This window comes from Hyalella azteca, unplaced genomic scaffold (genome assembly GCF_000764305.2).
Source record: "Hyalella azteca isolate HAZT.00-mixed unplaced genomic scaffold, Hazt_2.0.2 contig4495, whole genome shotgun sequence".
Classification (NCBI taxonomy): Eukaryota; Metazoa; Arthropoda; class Malacostraca; order Amphipoda; family Hyalellidae; genus Hyalella; species Hyalella azteca.
The window spans coordinates 20,879-39,454 of NW_025934708.1; the positions used below are offsets into that span (position 1 = coordinate 20,879).

The window sequence follows — 18,576 nt, forward strand, 5'->3', positions numbered from 1 at the left end:
ACTAAGTATCTTTATTAAATAAAATTCATAAAGAATTCTGACATTTTTGAGAAACACTCCTAAAAAAATAGTTTTCATCTAAAATTTTTTAAGAATTCTGTCCCAGATTGGCATGTTAGTGTTGACTGGCAGGTTTTTTCACTCATTCACTAATCTGAAGATGAAAAGTATGGATTTGAACCAATCAGGAACTTGCTAGAATTTTCTTAAAAATGGGTGAAAATGAACTGAAAATGGGGCAATTTTTGAAAATGTTGAAAAAATTATCTTATTATTATAATATAAATTAGGTAAGTTATATGGGGGAATGAATAAGTAAGCATGGGTGAAAATAGATGCCTGCATGGGCATTTGTCATATTCATAGATGGCTTCTGCAAGGTTGTCCAATTTTCCGTTAAGGATTTGAATACTCGGAACTCACCCTCTAGATTAAAGTTTTTCTCCTTATGAATGAAATATTGTGGCTTAAAAGATTCCAATTTTTTATACAGTGGAATCTTGCCTAAAATTATGATGTCAGCATGCACTGAATGGCTTCTAATTTAACAGCATGGCTTGAATGCTTGATTAAAAATTTGTAAAATAACATATTCTGTTGAATTTTTTTTCTATCATGTATGATGCTTAGTACTTGATTTATTTTACAGAAATTTTCAAAATGGTTCAACAGGAAGATAATTTTTCAAAAAATAACTATAAAGCAGAGAAAGGAATCATGGGTCAAGCTGTTTGTGGTGCTCCTCCCCTCTCTGATCCCCCCTCACCAGGCTCACCCATGGCTTCTGTTGAGAGTAACGGCAACAACCCGAGCTCTCCGTGTGAACGCACAGCTGCTGAAGTTCAGGTTATACTTTGTGAACTATTAAGCTGTTAGTTCTTGACTCAAACTGCAGGAATACCAAATAGATACAGTAGATGGATTGTTTTACTGTTTTTTTTTCAGCAGAATATCCTTTTCTCATATTTTTAACCTGCTTATATGTTTTTTATGGTTCTCTTCAAAATTGTAGATTAGATATTGAGGTTTACATTAGATAATAAATGTTCCTTCTCATCAGACTGAAAGCAGTTGGAAAATTTAATTTGCTTATTTACTCATTTACCCTAGTAGATGTCAAAGATTTAAATTTTTTTCTTGAAGGATGGTAAAATAAATGGTCATGTATTTTCAGGAAACTCTGTCAAGTTTGTCAGCAGTTGATGGGGTCTCAAAAGAAGACCTGATTGCCAAGCTCCGTACTGTTGTCACTAAGAACCTGGAGCTAAAAGGTAGGCAACGGCTTTACAATTTCACCCACACACACTCTATTTTTAGTTCAATTTAATATGTTTGTAGAATTATAATAATTTGCTGCAAAAATAATTGTTAGTATTGTTTGACATTAACTAAACAGTTTAATAAAGTTCTCATTTTACACCAAAGGATGGCCATGAGGGAAAATGAACCATGATTTTCCATCCTTCATACCTTATCTTTTCTTTTATTGTGTCAAAAATATTCTCTCACCCTTCAAATGTACACAAGCCTACAAGTTGAAATCATGATAGTCATGGTATGCAAATGTGGGATGGATTTAAACACATTTTTTGTTGTATATTAAAACTCCTATTTTTAAACAAGTCAGAAAATGTTTGTTTGATCAGTGGCTAAGAAAATGACAGTGGCAGAATTTACTACGTCAATTAAACTTCTTCAATATATATAGTATATATTTATTTTTATGTGGTTCTGATCTCACTTCAGAGTCTCGGACACAATAACATCCATTAAATATGAATGATGTAACTGAAGTTTTCCAGGCCTTCAGTTATCTATGGTGCACAATTGTTTTACTCTTAAAACAGAAACTCTGGCGCAAAATAATCTTGCCTTACGCCATCAACTTGCATTGGTGGTGCGCTGGAGTCAGCAGTCCCAGCTGCAGAAACAGCAACAGCACCAAAATTTATCCAGGGCTGCCATGCAGATCTCTGCTCTGCAGCATGAAAATGCTGCTCTGAAGAGTGCAGCCAAGGTAAATGGGGTCAATTTTGAGCTGGATTGCAATGATATTTCTCAATGATTTTCTTGTAGTTGGATGAAATTGAATGTTCTTTTCTTGAAATTTAATGTTCTGCTCATGTTGTTGCAGAGAACTTTCATTTCATTGCAGTGTATTTGTTAATGGATAGTTGTAATTAAAAAATTATTCTTGTTAACTGTTGAAGCTGTTCTAAACATTAACTGCTGATTAGCGTGATGGAGCGGCCAGTGGAGGGGATTGCAGTGCAGAGATATTGGCTTTGCAAGCTCGCCTGTCATCCGCTGTGCAGCAAATGCAGCAGCTGCAGCAAGAAAAAGACAAGATGGACGCTCTCAGAGCTAGACTGGAGGGAGACATCACTCTTCTTAAGGTCTGCTGATAAACTCCATTAAATTTAAATATAATAATTATTTGATCAGTTCCTACATTTCATTAAGAAAGAAATGAACTAATTTCCTTTTGTGGTAGAAATTTTCAAAGTATCTATTTTCATTTACAATTATTCTACTTTTGTATAATTGAGATTGTAAAAGACCAAATGTTTTCATTGGGTACTTCAATTTGTCTCGACTTTGAGCTGGCAATTAGTGTTCATACATTTCATTAAGAAAGAAATAAATAAATTCCCTTCTGTGATAGAAATTTTCAAAGTATCTATTTTCATATACAATTATTCTACTTTTGTATAATTGAGATTGTAAAAGACCAAATATTTTCATTGGGTTCTTGAATTTGTCTCGACTTTGAGCTGGCAATTAGTGTTCATACATTTCATTAGGAAAGAAATAAACAAATTCTCTTCTGTGGTAGAAATTTTCAAAGTATCTATTTTCATTTACAATTATTCTACTTTTGAATAATTGAGATTGTAAAAGACCAAATATTTTCATTGGGTACTTCAATTTGTCTCAACTTTGAGCTTGCAATTAGTGTATTGCAGCATTTCCTTGAGCAGTGTGATATAAGCACCCTCCGACGTGACCACGAGCGTTCTGAGATGGAGCGCTCACACTTGCAAGCCATCAACTCTAAGCTCAAGCAGCAGCTGCGCCTGCACCACATGTCGCTGCAAGACCAGCAGCACGGTGAGCGTCACAGTTTCTACTGAAATACAGCTGCTTCATACGTAGTAGTTTGTATTGTCTGGGAATATCGATGTGTTTCAAACGTTTCAGTACCGTATGTACTGCCAATACCACCAAAGAGAGCTGTATTGATCTTAGAAAAAATTCTGCTGAGAAAATTCTTTTATCCTTGAACAAACATTATTATGATAAACTTTTTATTTATTACTAGTTGTAAATTAATAATTAAATCTTCCTTCGTTGACTTGCATTATCCAGCAGCTGGTGGCGAAGGTGACGAAGCCTCTAGTGAGTTGAACTCGACACTACAGAGAGAGGCGGAGGCAGCACGGGTGCAGGTTGAGGCTCTACAGTGCGACCTGCAGCGAGCGCGCCACAAAATAGCTTTGCTCGAGAGCGCCGCCGGTGCTTCCAAAATGGTGTGTACAACTGATTCAGGCTGCACGAATGTTAATTCAATGGGAAGAGATATTGCTACTCTTCCTTCTAATGATACTTCTTATTTTATGAAAATTTCAAAACAAATTTGTATCTCTTGCATGTTTCTCCTATCTGCGTTTTCTTTTATGTGTTTTTTTATTAAAAGGTTGAACTTGCTAGTACTTCTACTGTTTATGGTTTATCGGATCCAAGTAAGGTTGAAAACATTGAATGATAAAATGATTTTTTTACGTTTGTGATTTTTCATTGTGCACTAAGATTAGTGTTATTGTTGTCTGATTCTTAGATTTTTTACTACATTTGAAGTGTTGAGTTTACTGCGAATAATGAGAGTAGACAGCAATAATATCAATGGACTCCAAAATATAAAAATATTAAATTTCAGGATATGGGGATCCCTCTGGATCAGGTGAAGCTGCAGGAAGAAGCTTCTCTGCTGAAAGAAGACGTGAGTTATGACTGGAAGTGTCTTGTGTTTTGAGTATAATATATGAACGAATTGTTTCAATTTTGCGTCGTACCGTAACTTTTTCTAATGAGATATTCTTTACTTTTGAGTTTGACTTGTATGGTTGCTGATAACATAAATGAAACGAGAGCCATACTTAGAGCCAAGATGGTCTAGAGATGCATCTTATACCAATATGCAAGAAAAATTACACTATCTTTACTAGACCCAGTACAGGAGCATACAGAGTATCCCCCACCATCAGCCTCTAGGCAGAGAGCGGAAAACCTCCACTGGATCTCCGCCGTGCGCAGCTCACTCTCTAGATGAATGTCCGCCTCGAACAACTACCATTATCTCCAATATGGCTCACTGTTATGACCGAAAACCAAGCAAACCCATTTACTTACATTACATAATCTGAAGACTGCGGAACACTCTTTACAGCAGCACAGGTCCAAACGATGCTTGCTTGTTACTTTTGAGGAAACTCCGAAGTTATGAATCCCCATCAGCACCTTCCCGCTAAAGTGCGCATTACAGGCAACCACCTGAAAAGCCTTTTCTTGAACCACGCAACTACAAAGCATGCAAACTCGACGCCATAAATACACTGACGGCACAAAATCGGATGGCGCGATGGGGTGTGCGGCTGCGACCGTCACAACAACATCGAGACGAGTCTCAACGCATCAATTTACACCGAGGATCTATCTGGTATCCTTTGTGCCCTGGTCCTTATATATTAAAATCCCGGACAAGAATTCAAGATATTTGTTGACTCCGAAAGTGTAGTGCAAGCCCTGAGAATATACAAAGGCAAGTATCCCATCATCGGGGTAAACATGGCTGGACATATGGGGGTGCGGAGCAGCGACAGCGCGGATGAGGCGGCGGTGTGCGCTGCTTCGTCAGACATGACTATTTATTTTAAGGACGTCCCATGCCACGACCACTATCCCCACATCAGGGTGTTCTCCATATGTGGCGCGAGCTGTGGCTGAACATGAGAAACAATAAACTGAGAACAATCAAGGACAGCATAGAGGAACAATAAACTGAGAACAATCAAGGACAGCATAGAGAAACAATAAACTGAGAACAATCAAGGACAGCATAGAGAAACAATAAACTGAAAACAATCGCAGACAGCATATCAGCATGGAGCTCGTTGGACCAGAGATCTTGACGGATGAAGGTAGCGCACTCTTAACTGAGGATCGGTCATATGCGCCTCACCCACAGCTAATTGATTGAGCGCCGCCCTATACCATATTATGACTGCGATGTCTGCCTGCTACTCCAGACAATACTGCGTCTTAGCAGTGTCCTAGCCACAGCGACATCCGACGAACTGTTACTCCAACACATCAGCCCTTCACCGCCAAGTCGTTCCTCAGAATGTTAAGGGCGGACCAGCGCAGCAACTTCGGAACCGACAACCTTGGACGATATTTGATAGAATGCAACCTACTTCCAGAGATCTAGCATGATCCCATGATAGCACCGCCTTGCGGCCATTTGCCGGGAAACTAATTGCTCCTAGCCCATCTCCCTGATCAAGCCCCACTTGCTCGACAATGGAGTTTTTATATGAAGCCGAAGCAGACTCTCGCTCCATGAACAGAGAATCTACCGCCCAACCCCTGCACCTAAAGGGATAAGGCTGCAAGCCTTTAAGACGGAAGAAATCAAATACTACTGACGTAACTGAAGATGGTACTTCCGGCGCGAGTTAGATAGCTATCTGAAGCGCTAGCAAACCTTCCACTACTACTGGTACTACATCAAACGAGCATCAAACATGCTTCTTGTCACAAGACAACGAATGCTATGCATTTAATATATTATCAGACCATAATAGTTTTATTCAAACCTTCATCATCAAAATGAATGTCATTTTGAGTTTTGTTGTACCATTTTTGAACTAATAGGATGTTATTTTTAACGAATTGTAAAGGTTGAGGTGCTGGAGAAGACGCTGGCTGCAGAGCGCATCAAGTTGGCCGAGGAGCGGCAGGAGAGGAGCAAGGCAGCGGCCGAGGTGACTGCGCTGCGCACGGAGCTACAGGAAGCGAGGGACGTAATCCACCGCAACTCCAACACTGACCAGTACTACCAGGCCAAGGTGCGGCAAGCATCCTACATGTTATTACTTTTATTTCTGCTATTCACGTTATTAAATACAATTATAATCGTTATAAGTTCTACTTAGTCATGCGCCTGTCTGTGGTGCTAGTTCAAGGTTTATTTAGCAAACGCGTGTAGTGAACAATAAAATTGTATTAGATGAGTTGTGGATTAGATTTTGGACGATATCCAAAGAAAATATTATATTTCATTGCTTCTTAGACACAAATGATTCACAATAAATTCGAAGACTTGTCTATTAACATTTTGAATGATTGCAAAAGAGGACATCTTGTTCAGTTGACTTAACTCGCGTAATTTTCAGATAAAAAGCATCAACGAGCAGCACGACGCGGTCACTGCCAAGCTTTTGTCCTACGAGGAACTTCTTTCGGCCAAGAACGATGAGCTGGCCAAGCTGAAGAAAGACTGCGGGCAAGCCAAGGCGAAGCTGGCGGAGTTCCAGAGCGAGGGAGAAACTATCTCCATTCTGCGAGCTCAGGTAAGCGCGGGGTGTTGATGCTGCCAGCTCAGGTAAGCGCGGCGTGTTGATGTTGCCAGCTCAGGTAAGCAAGCTCAGGTAAGCGCGGCGTGTTGATGTTACGAGCTCAGGTAAGCGCGGCGTGTTGATGTTGCCAGCTCAGGTAAGCGCTGCGTGTTGATGTTGCCAGCTCAGGTAAGCGCGGCGTGCTGATGTTACGAGCTCAGGTAAGCGCGGCGTGTTGATGTTGTCAGCTCAACTAAGCACGGCTTTCGTGTTTAATACAAGCCAAGTGTTGATGTGTTAATGTTAGTAGATTGCAGACTGAACCTAAGTTGATTGTGACGTAATTTAGTCGAGCGAGGATGCGTGCAAGCTTCCCCAAGCATATTTCGTGCTATATACTTCATCTCTGTCGGCTGTTTCTCATGATCGTTTCTTGCCTCCATTGTTTTTGAAATGGGTTCGATAGTCAGCTTTTCTTTTCTGATATATAAATATCTTAATAACACGAACACATTTAATTTTCATCTCTTGCACCAGAAGTTTGATTTTATATTCGAACCGTTCACGGTTTTGACATGAAACGAATCGCTATTTGAGTGTTTGTTCGCCAGTACCTAGTGAGCTTAGAATATAAATTGATAATAGTGACAGTTCAATGATAAAGTATTGTCTACGTTACCTGGAACGTGAAGCAGGGCAGGTTCATTTCACTAAAAACTTAAAAGCAAAGAAAACTCCACATAAATTCATAGTATCTTTAAAGAAAACGTTTACTTTAAATATACTATAAATTTTTGTAGAGTTTTCTTTGCTTTTAAGTTTTTAGTGAATTTGCGATTCAAGCGAACGAGTGACATTATTACTTTTATAGGTTCATTAACACGTTTTTCTTTACTCAGCTTCGCGTTTGTTTGTTTGTTTGTTGTTAACATTGATAACGAAAATTAGCCCACTTCTGATTGCTCTAGAGATCTGAAATTCGGCATGCAGGCTATTTTCGCCTAACAATTTCAGATACAATCATAAAAACTAGCAATTAGAGACCTAAATTAGCTTAATTGACTAAAGTATATATATACCTATAGTATATATATAGTGTGGCGTGCGGGCGCTGACGTTATAGACGAGCAGGTGCTGACGCTGTGTATCATCGATACGTACGTCAAGTCATACTTAATCAAGTCTTAATCGTTTTTCTTGTGGACTAAAAAGTAGAAAATAAAATACTTAAAAAAACTTTCTAAAGAACCACGTTTTTCTTGTGGACTAAAAAGTAGAAAATAAATTATGGCTCGCCCCAAAAAACGTGGGTCGGGCTGTACGTTCACTATCAAATTTTCAAAATTCCTGTATTGTGTGCTTTTCGCTTTAATCATAAATCTGCCCGACACACGTTTTTTGGGGGCGAGCCATAATTTATTTTCTACTTTTTAGTCCACAAGAAAAACGTGGTTTTTTAAAAAGTTTTTTTTAAGTATTTTATTTTAATGTTGGAACAGGTGGAGGTGTACCAGGGCGACTTCCGTGCTGAGCGGGAGGCGCGTGAAGCGTTGGCGAGCGAGCGCGAGCAGCTGCGCGACGACATCAGGCAGCTGCAGCACCGCAACACGCAGCTGCTGGACGAGCTACAGGCCGCCCAGCACGTCACTTACTCGGCTAGGTAACATATCGGCAGTAGTACATATCGGCTAGGTGCATACATATTGGCTAGGTAACATATCGGCAGTACGGTAGTACATATCGGCTAGGTGCATACATATTGGCTAGGTAACATATCGGCTAGGGGCATACATATTGGCTGTAACATGGTTGAGCAATATCCTCATGCAGCTGTAAGGGGAACACGCAGCTGCTGGACGAGCCATAGGCCGCCCAGCACGTCACTTACTCGGCTAGGTAACATATTGGCAGTAGTACATATTGGCTGTAACATGGATGGACAATTTCCTCATGGAGCTGTAAGGGGCTAGGGGCTTGTCCAGGCTTGGAACATGTGAATGAAAAAAATAGTGTATTGCAAGAAGAGACTTATCGTCAATTTTACGTCTGGAGCGAAATAGCCATGCCGTTATTGGCTTAATCTATACTTTTTGGAGAAGGTACTATGGGAGCAAACACTTTGCAGAAGAAGAGTGTCATTTTCTTCCGAAAATATTCTGTCTTTGACTTGGCAGCCAAAGCAAAAATAAAGATTTCTTGACAGTTTGAAGCAATATTTTTCATAAGTGAGCGAGACCTCTCTGGATATATGGATAGCCGGTAATGGGCGAAGGCCTGATAGTACAACGTTACGTAGCTTTCAGAAAGACGAGGTCTGGTTAACCACTTAAGTAGTGACTTTAAGTAGTGGTAGTAGTAGTGACTTTACAATTAACATCAGTTTGTCATCGTGATTGTTTTTGGTCTACAGAAAGAGCGGTTCTCGGGCTGGGTCTCAGGAGCCCCAAGAGTCCCTGACGCCGCCACCGTCGCTGAGCATCACCAGCCGCGGGGGCGACGCTACAGGAGCGCTGTCCCTGGACCAGCTCTCGCACAACCTGGAGACTAGGGTGCGGGTGACGTCATAACCTTCTTGTTTATCATAGAATTCATTTACATGAATACTGACACTAATTAGCATTTTGTTCGTTTATTTCTCAGTGAGAACGGCTCTCTTGGTTGATCGCGCCATTGTATGGTCACCGCCATTTCGTTGGACGCAGAATAACAAATAACCATACATTAATATTTTTTAGACGCCAGTATTTATTGTAGTTCGAAGTACATTACGAGTTGCACGTTGGAATGAAGTGTCTAAGCACAATCTAGATATGAGGGTTTTGCTACCTACTTCGCTTTGAGACCCTTATAAATGTAACGTAACTCTGTTGTACTAACTCGGGTACAATCACGTGAACCAACCTTCGTTTCGAAAAATAACGGCGTGGCGATTATTTCACGAAATGGACAAAAACTCTTCACGGAAACTGAGAACATTACCTCTGAAGGCATCATCGAAATTTGAGTAGCACGCTGCACAACGTGTGTGTAAGTCGAAGTATTTTGCGCTTAACTCTCAACGATATATTCTATCAGATTAATTTCGAATCACGGCTAACTAGCAGGTTAGCACGGCGGTGCCGGGCTCTATAATTCCTGCAATTTTGGAATCGTGCCAATTCTTTTGTTCTTAAAATATAATATAAATATAGTAAAGCTTAAGTGTGCTAATTAAACTATCTGTTCAAGCCAACATTTGACATGGAACATATACCAAGTATCTGACTCGTACGAAAACATATTTTACTCCATCAAAGGTAAAATTTTCAGAATTTCCAGAATCATTCTTAAATTTTCGACTTTCCCATCCAATCCTTGCCTCCCAGTTTTGTACTGCCTTTTCATTCTCCCACATAAATGAATTTTCAGGTCCAGGAAATATCCCCGACACGATAAGTATCGTGGATACGCGCTCGAACAGCCCATATATACAGTGGGGGGAAATAAATATTCGTACACTTGAAAAATCGTATTTTAATGTATGTTAGTACACAAACTGAACAGGAAAAGTGATTTAAATTATGTATAGAGACGCATAGTATTCAAAAATACTATCAAAAGAAATTAAATCTCAATGCAACAGCTTTTTGGGAAAAGGTTCTTTGGACGGACGAAACAAAAATTGAGCTTTTCGGTCGAAATTATCGTCGCAATGTGTGGAGGAAAGACGGTGAGTTTGGTGTGAGTGAGTGAGTTTGGTGAGTTTGGTGTGTAAAGTTTGGTGGTGGCAACATCATGATCTGGGGCTGTTTCTCCGCAAAAGGTGTTGGTAACATGTCACTTATAGATGGTAGGATGAATGCTGCAAACTACCAGAGCATCCTGGAAAATAATTTTACGACTTCTGTTGAGAAACTAGAGCTACCTGGTGATTGGATTTTCTAGCAGGATAACGATCCTAAGCACACTGCAAGATCCACAAAGAAATGGTTCGCTGATAGAAATGTACACGTTATGGAATGGCCAAGCCAGTCGCCGGACTAAAATCCGATTGAAAATTTGTGGCGGTATTTGAAGATTCTAATTAAGAAAAGGCCCCCAACAAACATTGAGAATCTAAAGGTGGTGTGCCAAGAAGAATGGTATAAAATACCAGTCAGCATCTGCAAATCATTGGTCGAGACGTATAGAAATAGACTGGTGTCTGTTGAGCTGAATAAAGGGTATTCAACCAAGTATTAAATTAAAATAATGCGGATTTATTGTTTTGTACGAATACTTTTTTCACCCCGAAAAGTGAACATGTTGCATTGTTTTTTGTTGCATTGAGATTTAATTTCTTTTGATAGTATTTTTGAATACTATGCGTCTCTATACATAATTTAAATCACTTTTCCTGTTAAGTTTGTGTACTTACATACATTAAAATACGATTTTTCAAGTGTACGAATATTTATTTCCCCCCACTGTATGTGCGACTCAAGCCAAGCTTCAGACACAAACATTGACGAATTTAACTAAGATTATACATTTCATTCAACTCATCACTTTTTCGTCTGTTAGGAACCTCTTTCATCAATTCGGTTAAAAACCCCCAAGCCATTAAAAATTTTTGTGAGCAGGACGGCGAGAGGAGCAAGGCGAACGAGGAGGTGTTGGATGAATCGCTATTTTATTGCCCCAAGTGCAATAAGTCCTTCGCTGAGCTCAGGCCACTGGAGGAACACGTCAATCGCTGCCTCGATGAAGATTGAAACCAACGCGACTCTAGCAGCCTGCCCAGTGTCGGAAGAAAGACGGCGCCAGCTTGGAATAACCGCTTCGTGTGTGCAATTTTAGCTAATATCGGTTATTTTGGCAACAAAGTAAAGAATGCTTGTGAAATTCAACGGGGGCTTTTCCTACTACAGTAGGGTGGATAAAAATTTCCTTTCACAAGTTTAAATACGGTTCGTCTATCACTAAACCCACGTCGTAATTATGTTAAAGTCGAAATGTGGTACACGCATATTTCTTCATGACTATGTCAATTTAGATTCAGGCTCGTGTGTGAAATCAACACTGATAAATGTATTGAAGAATCGTACCATCATAACAAACTAGTCATAAATTAGTTACGATTAATTAAGTTTCAAAATACTAATAGTACGTAGTGTGCAAGTCCTTACTATAAGTTCAATAGGAAAGTTGTTTCTATGCATGGCGGAAAAACGTAAATAAAGACTGAAATCAACTTCAGTCTTTGCAGATTAACTGTTCAACGCTTACTAATTCGCCTGCAGCTCGTTACTAACATGTTGCTAAATAAAATATATAATTAATATCTCATTTTATTAAAGACGTTCTTTTATACAGACGCAACTCTCGACGAAAGCCGCAGATTTAAAAGCCTGGTGGCACTGGAACTCCACTTTCCTTGGCCAAGTATAGCATCTCCTCTGCAAGAAAATATAGAATTCGTTTTTGAACATGACAGAAATATTGATCGCTGAAAAATCAGGATAATATTTCACTCTAATTACAATCCTGCCACACTAAATTTACAAGAATAAATATTTTTGCAGTTATTGTTACAAATGTATGATTAAAGAACAAATTGTACCAGGTATGGAATCTCAACGGCCCTGATAATAGCAATTAGCAAAGGCAAATTAACGTTCGCACTCGACTCCACTCACCCCTATTGGCTTTACTCTTCAGTTCAGCCGCCAGCTTTTGCCTTGCAGGGGCCAGTCTCGCCTCCTCCTCTCTGAAGGCATTCTCCTTCTTCTGCAGAGACTTGAAATGCACGGAGCCGTACAGAACACCCAGCAGGAGAGCAGACCACCTCGCAGTCTGAACAAAATATAAGAGAGAACAATCAGAAATTCCCCGGTGGCAAATTGAGCAGGTGGAATTTATTCCAGAAATTTACGTCATCAAGATGCATAATCATAAATAGAGATGCATACCTTCAATGACGTTTCAGCATTAATAATGAAATTATATATGAAGTTTACATGAATTTGAATATTCACATACGGCAAAAAAAAAAAAAAAACTCCACGTGGGTATTAGTTGTTAAAAGATTGGAATCATTAAGGGATAGGAATATTTTCTGTAAAATTTACTATCTGAGTCATAGCAGTTGAGGCGCTTACTTCAACTAAATAAACATTTCAGCATAACTAACGCTTCAGTGTGTTTTATATACATACCTATACATAATCCCTACCTACCAACCTTGTAAGATAAATACATGGAATAACTTATATTTCCTCTTGGAATAGAATCCAAGTTATTGAATGCTATAATCAGCTTCAGCGTGGATGAAATGAATTCAATGAAGCAGTCCATTTCACTAGATCACCATTGATCTAGTGAATGGGGCGCGGATGACGCACGATTAAACACGTTTTATTTTCCATTGCAGTAGAACAGTGTGGAACCTGTCAGTCTTTAGGTAATAATATAATAACAAAAGGGAAGTTTACGGACAGGAATCAGAATAGCATAACGTGCAAAGCTTCATTTTAGCATGGCCTTTTTAATGTTCATTGATATAGATAAAGAGTAAGTTTGCTTATTGAATACTTCTACAGCAATAATCTGTCAGCAGGCATGCCTTCACCTTGACTGCAGATTGGCATCCAAGCCAATTTGCAGTTCTGCAACAAATGCTAAAATGTCATTAATAATTGCTCTCCTGTAGAATTCATTATTGAATTTTAGGCAATGCAGAGTGATCACAATCCGAAGTACGATTGCATTAAAAACATTTTATTTTCAAATTGGCTATCCTGACTATGATTTTAATTTATGCAGTAGTGTGGACACAGGTCTGCTAAATGAACCTTCTTCAAAAGATTTTTCAATCAAACAATTTCTGAAACTTCCACACAGCCATCGAGAATTCAAAAGTGCAATTCTTAATGTAATTTTGCCATCAATCCTCAATTTTGAATGCTCAACACATTTACGGAGTTTATATTTTCCAAGTGGTAAATAGGTATCCAATATTCAATTATGAAATATTAAGGGGAGCATGTAGGCAAAAATCTATTTTCTATATATATGGTAGAATCATCTCCAAACTTGGTACACATATGTAAAATCAAAAATGATTACTATTTTGTTCGTGTGATTTTTTTGAAAAAAGTGAAGGAAAACGTGAAATTCATAGAAAACGGCAAAAAAGGGGGTACTCCAAAAAAATTTATGACCGTTGCAAATTATATGCTACAACATCGAGACACGTATCATTCGATGCGTAAAGACCATGTCTAGCGATTCTCGAAACACTTTTTCAATTTTTTCCTTGGTTCTCTTGTTATGATTTTTCTGAAATTTTGCGATTTTTCAACAAATTTTTTTATTTTTCCCTCTTTTTTCAAAATATTTTCAAAACTAAAATGAAATCGAAAAAAAATGGTTTGAGAATCGCTAGATATTTTAATTGCGGATCGAATGGTATATGTCTCATTGCTTTAGCTTCAAAACTCTAGGAGTTATAAAGTTTGTTGTGACATTAAGTGTGAATGTTCAGGAGGACGCGACAAAGTCCCAGTGCACCGCAATAGGCGGTCAATGTAGCATAGATGCCAATGTAAACGTTTCTGGAGCTTGATTCCAATCAAGGATGGTGGGAGCGACTACATGCGCACGTCCCCGTACGACGCCCGGAGGCACACTGGCTTACACTTTCTAAAAACACTGTATTTGTAGTGCGAGGCAGCGAATTTCCCTCAATGTAATTACTGAAAGAACTCCCCCCCCCCTGTCCCCCTTTCATGAAGTGTGGTGTACGTCAAAATTCACGTACAGAGACGGTAATGATACCATTGGATAGCTCAGAATGTCAGCTTTAAGATGAGACTAAACACGTAACTGCAGCACAACTCAAATAGACACTATATTCAAAGAGCTCAGCAGCTAATTAGTGCCTATCTAATTACTTAAAGAACTCCCCCACCCGCCCCCCTTTCATGAAGTGTCGTGAATCTAAAAATGGACGTACAGAGATGGTAATGGTACCGTTGAATAGAACAGAAAATCAGCTTTAAGAGTAGATTAAAAACCGGAAAAGCCGAAATCCAAAATTTTTGCCTACATGCTCCCTTAAGTCTAATATGAACTACCAAAGCTAAGAGGCGCTTCCAGATTAATACGTACTACTTGGCTGCCGGTGCAGAGAGCAAGCAAATATCTGACTTTCTTTGGTGACATAAAAATCTAAATCTGTGTCTTCAAAAAATTTTGACAGCACAATACCTTCTTACACTTAAGTATACTAAGACAAAAATCTTTATTGAGTTAGTTCTCAACTTCAGGCTTTTGGCAAATTGGTAACAAAACCTCAATAATAATGGTAACACATTAGGCCTAAAAACCAAATCTTGGCAACACAATTACTAAACTCAGCATAGTGACTGGCAGTAGGATTAGAACTTTTCTTACTTTCTACAGCTCAAAAAGTAGCTAGCTATATTCCATGCCTGGATGGCACTCAGCCTAGTGGCATAAATATTAAATAATATAGGTAAACGCACCATATTCCGACACTGGGGGTAAATCCAACACCATTAAACTTTTCCCTTTATATAAAGCTTGGTCTTAGTTCCATGCATGCATAGATGGTTGAAATGGTCACGTCATACTATTGCGCGCAAGATTTCTGCAAAACACTAGGCCTAGCGGGAAAATGTTAAGATCCGCAGAGCGAAAGTCCAAGTCAGCTAGTGAGAACATCGAAACGTGTATGAAAGTTGATAGTTGACCTTGCTTTACTAAACAGTGATAAAATGTTTGTGCAGAAAGAATATTATGGTTTGAGACTTTTAAATAAGTCTGTGAATGTATTAGAAATCCTTTAAGTATACTTGTATTTGCTGATTTTAAGTGGTAAATAAATTAATAGATGATTGATTTAAGAGACGGTTTTTGACACATAAAACTAATTCCGACACAGGGTGTCAAAATTACGACACACAAGGTGTCAGAATTACAAATTACAATTTTGAAGCGCTGTCTAAATTCGTCTCACAATATGCCGCATTTCGTCAGTGTCGGAATTCAGCAATTTTGTAGATTTGAATTCAAAAGGCTTCTAAATAAATATGGCAACAGTTTGTGACGTTTCATCATTGCTGGCGCACAGTGTGGTGTTTTGAGAGTGACGTAAACCAATCAGAACTCGAGTTACGCATACGGTGATCTACTTACAGAGGTGGGCAGTAGCGCACTACATTTTCAGTAACACGCTACATTTTCAGTAGCTGTAGCGGCACTACATTTAAGGCAATGTAGTGGTAGCGGTAGCACCCGCTACATATTTAAGTAGCGATACGATGTTTTGCCACTACAGCACTACTGCTACATTTATAGATAAAGCTTTTAGATTTTACTTAATAGTATTAAATATTATTTAAAAACCAGCATGATATATACATAATATAAATTACAGAATAAAACTACAAAAGATTTCTGTGTAATGTTGACAACCTCATCCTGTTACTAGTGTCAACATGTTAGTTGTTACTTGTTAAGTTATTACCAGTTACCAATTACAGGTATTTCTCCATGTTTCAGTTTGCTTACAGTTATTTTTAACAGTTATTTTATGTTTCACCTTCCTTACATGGATGTCTACTTTAATCTACCAATCTAAAAAATAATCCACATATACCTATACAAATAAAAGATTTTTTTATATGTACAGTGGGGGGAAATAAATATTCGTACACTTGAAAAATCGTATTTTAATGTATGTAAGTACACAAACTTAACAGGAAAAGTGATTTAAATTATGTATAGAGACGCATAGTTTTCAAAAATACTATCAAAAGAAATTAAATCTAAATGCAACAAAAAACAATGCAACATGTTCACTTCTTCGGTGAAAAAAGTATTCATACAAAACAATAAATCCGCATTATTTTAATTTAATACTTGGTTGAATACCCTTTATTCAGCATTTCTGCTCAACAGATACCAGTCTATTTCTATACGTCTCGACCAATGATTTGCAGATGCTGACTGGTATTTTATACCATTCTTTATGGCACACCACCTTAAGATTCTCAATGTTTGTTGGGGACCTTTTCTTAATTTGAATCTTCAAATACCGCCACAAATTTTCAATCGGATTTAAGTCCGGCGACTGGCTTGGCCATTCCATAACGTGTACATTTCTATCAGCGAACCATTTCTTTGTGGATCTTGCAGTATGCTTAGGATCGTTATCCTGCTGGAAAATCCAATCACCAGGTAGCTCTAGTTTCTCAACAGAAGTCGTCAAATTATTTTCCAGGATGCTCTGGTAGTTTGCAGCATTCATCCTACCATCTATAAGTGATATGTTACCAACACCTTTTGCGGAGAAACAGCCCCAGATCATGATGTTGTCACCACCAAACTTTACAGTAGAGTATAAAAAACTCTCTGCTTTGCCACTATGCTGCAACCTTGTAGTAAATAAGTTTGTGGCTTGTAAATAGTTTTTCATTACTCAGCGTAAATTGCTTTTCATTAAAAATTACCAGGCGACTCATCTTGAAAATGGTTGGTGACGCTTTGGGCTTAAAAACCCATATAGTGGCGACGCTGCTTCCAACTTCTGCACCCTGGCCAAAATTAATTCATTTTTCCAGTTAAGCACACATTCTTTGAAGAAAGTGGATTGGAGATTTTATACTGGCCTGGAAATTCTCCAGAAATCAATCCCATTGAAAACTTATTGGCTATAATCAAAAAAGACTTCTGAAGTTCTGAAACAAGACTGTTTGACAATGGCAAAGCTAATTTGTGCTGTAATTAGGACCTGGTATCATGATGATTTATTGATGAGCAACTGAATAAAATGTGTTCAACTTTGGTCAAATCCATGCCAAAACAGCCAAATTGTGTTGAAATGCTTGTAGAAGAAAAGGAGGTCATATCTCCTATTAATTATATCACAGTACCCTACCACTGGCATGTTTTTCAAATAAAACTTCAATGTGGCTGCTTGTGGCATATAGCTAATTGTGTTATTTCAACCACTGTCTAAACTAATTTGCATAATAGGCCTAGTGTATGATATTGATTGAATTTTTAAGATCAAGGAACTTTGTTGGTTGTAAAGCATTTACACGTTAATTCTACCTACGTTTATTTCTACCTGATTAAGTCTGTTCCAATTGAATCAAACTTTCTAGTTGAGTGATATAAAAATATTTTTCATCAATCCACTGTTATTCAACTTCAAGTGCCAGTTTGCTAGAATTGAAGCCAGTTTGAGTTACATTAAGCCACTAAGTTACTGACTAACTGCATAAGGCTTAGGCTCTTAGCCTACGGCAATAAATTTAATTTAGACAGCATTACTGGGACATCGAAAACGTAACTAAGCAAAATAATAGACTAAATAACTACTCAATCGAATTACCTTTATAACTGGAGATACACGAACGGCAGGCTTTAGAACGACTGGCATACTGAAATATTGTACTTCTTTATTTTAACAAAATTCCTGCCCCGACCAAAGCACCTCAAACAACTGAGCCGGACTGACAGACTATCGAGATCCGAGTACCGACGGCAGTCCACAGTCAACAGAGCCTGCCAGAGCTAAAATTTACACCGACCAATTATTTTCTCTAGTAACTTATTCCCATTAAATTTCATATCATTTTTGAGCACAATGCAAAATATTTGTAATATGAAATTACAAATCAAAAATCCCTATTATAGTTTCATATGAATCGTTTTTTTCAAACAAGAGGGGATAAAGAGATAATTGCCAATATTCCTCGCTTCTGATTAGACCGCGTCGACATTTTTTGGTTATAATTTCGGACGGTATTGAGTCTAAAATTTTGTAGTGCAAATCGTTCGTGTGCAACTCACTCAAACCGATAAAATTTTATGAAATTACCAAACACTACACCGTCGAATTAAAACGTCTGGAATGTAGGACGAGAGAAATAAAAGGTCGGGATCATTCCTTCCTCAAGCGCCACGC

At 38.4% G+C, this 18,576-nt stretch overlaps 2 protein-coding genes across 3 annotated transcripts; one reads left to right on the forward strand and one right to left on the reverse strand.

Moving 5' to 3' along the window:
* The first annotated feature begins 651 nt into the window (after window positions 1-651).
* LOC108666994 (optineurin) lies at window positions 652-12,986 on the forward strand. Of its 2 annotated transcripts, none has more exons than XM_018153970.2 (12): window positions 652-846; window positions 1,175-1,271; window positions 1,848-2,017; window positions 2,238-2,396; window positions 2,982-3,111; window positions 3,370-3,530; window positions 3,938-4,000; window positions 5,961-6,128; window positions 6,456-6,632; window positions 8,117-8,277; window positions 9,028-9,166; window positions 11,219-12,986. In XM_018153970.2, exons 1-12 carry the CDS (start codon window positions 661-663, stop codon window positions 11,348-11,350), a joined length of 1,743 nt encoding a protein of 580 aa, XP_018009459.1. In that variant the 5' UTR covers window positions 652-660; the 3' UTR covers window positions 11,351-12,986. The 2 variants fall into 2 exon arrangements, with proteins under 2 accessions (XP_018009459.1, XP_018009461.1); XM_018153972.2 differs by having other exon boundaries at window positions 3,373-3,530.
* LOC108666995 (ATP synthase subunit e, mitochondrial) lies at window positions 11,914-18,158 on the reverse strand. The gene is made up of 3 exons (XM_018153973.1): window positions 18,001-18,158; window positions 12,275-12,431; window positions 11,914-12,034 (listed from the first exon to the last, which is right to left on the reverse strand). Exons 1-3 carry the CDS (start codon window positions 18,046-18,048, stop codon window positions 11,979-11,981), a joined length of 261 nt encoding a protein of 86 aa, XP_018009462.1. The 5' UTR covers window positions 18,049-18,158; the 3' UTR covers window positions 11,914-11,978.
* Window positions 18,159-18,576: the final 418 nt, after the last annotated feature.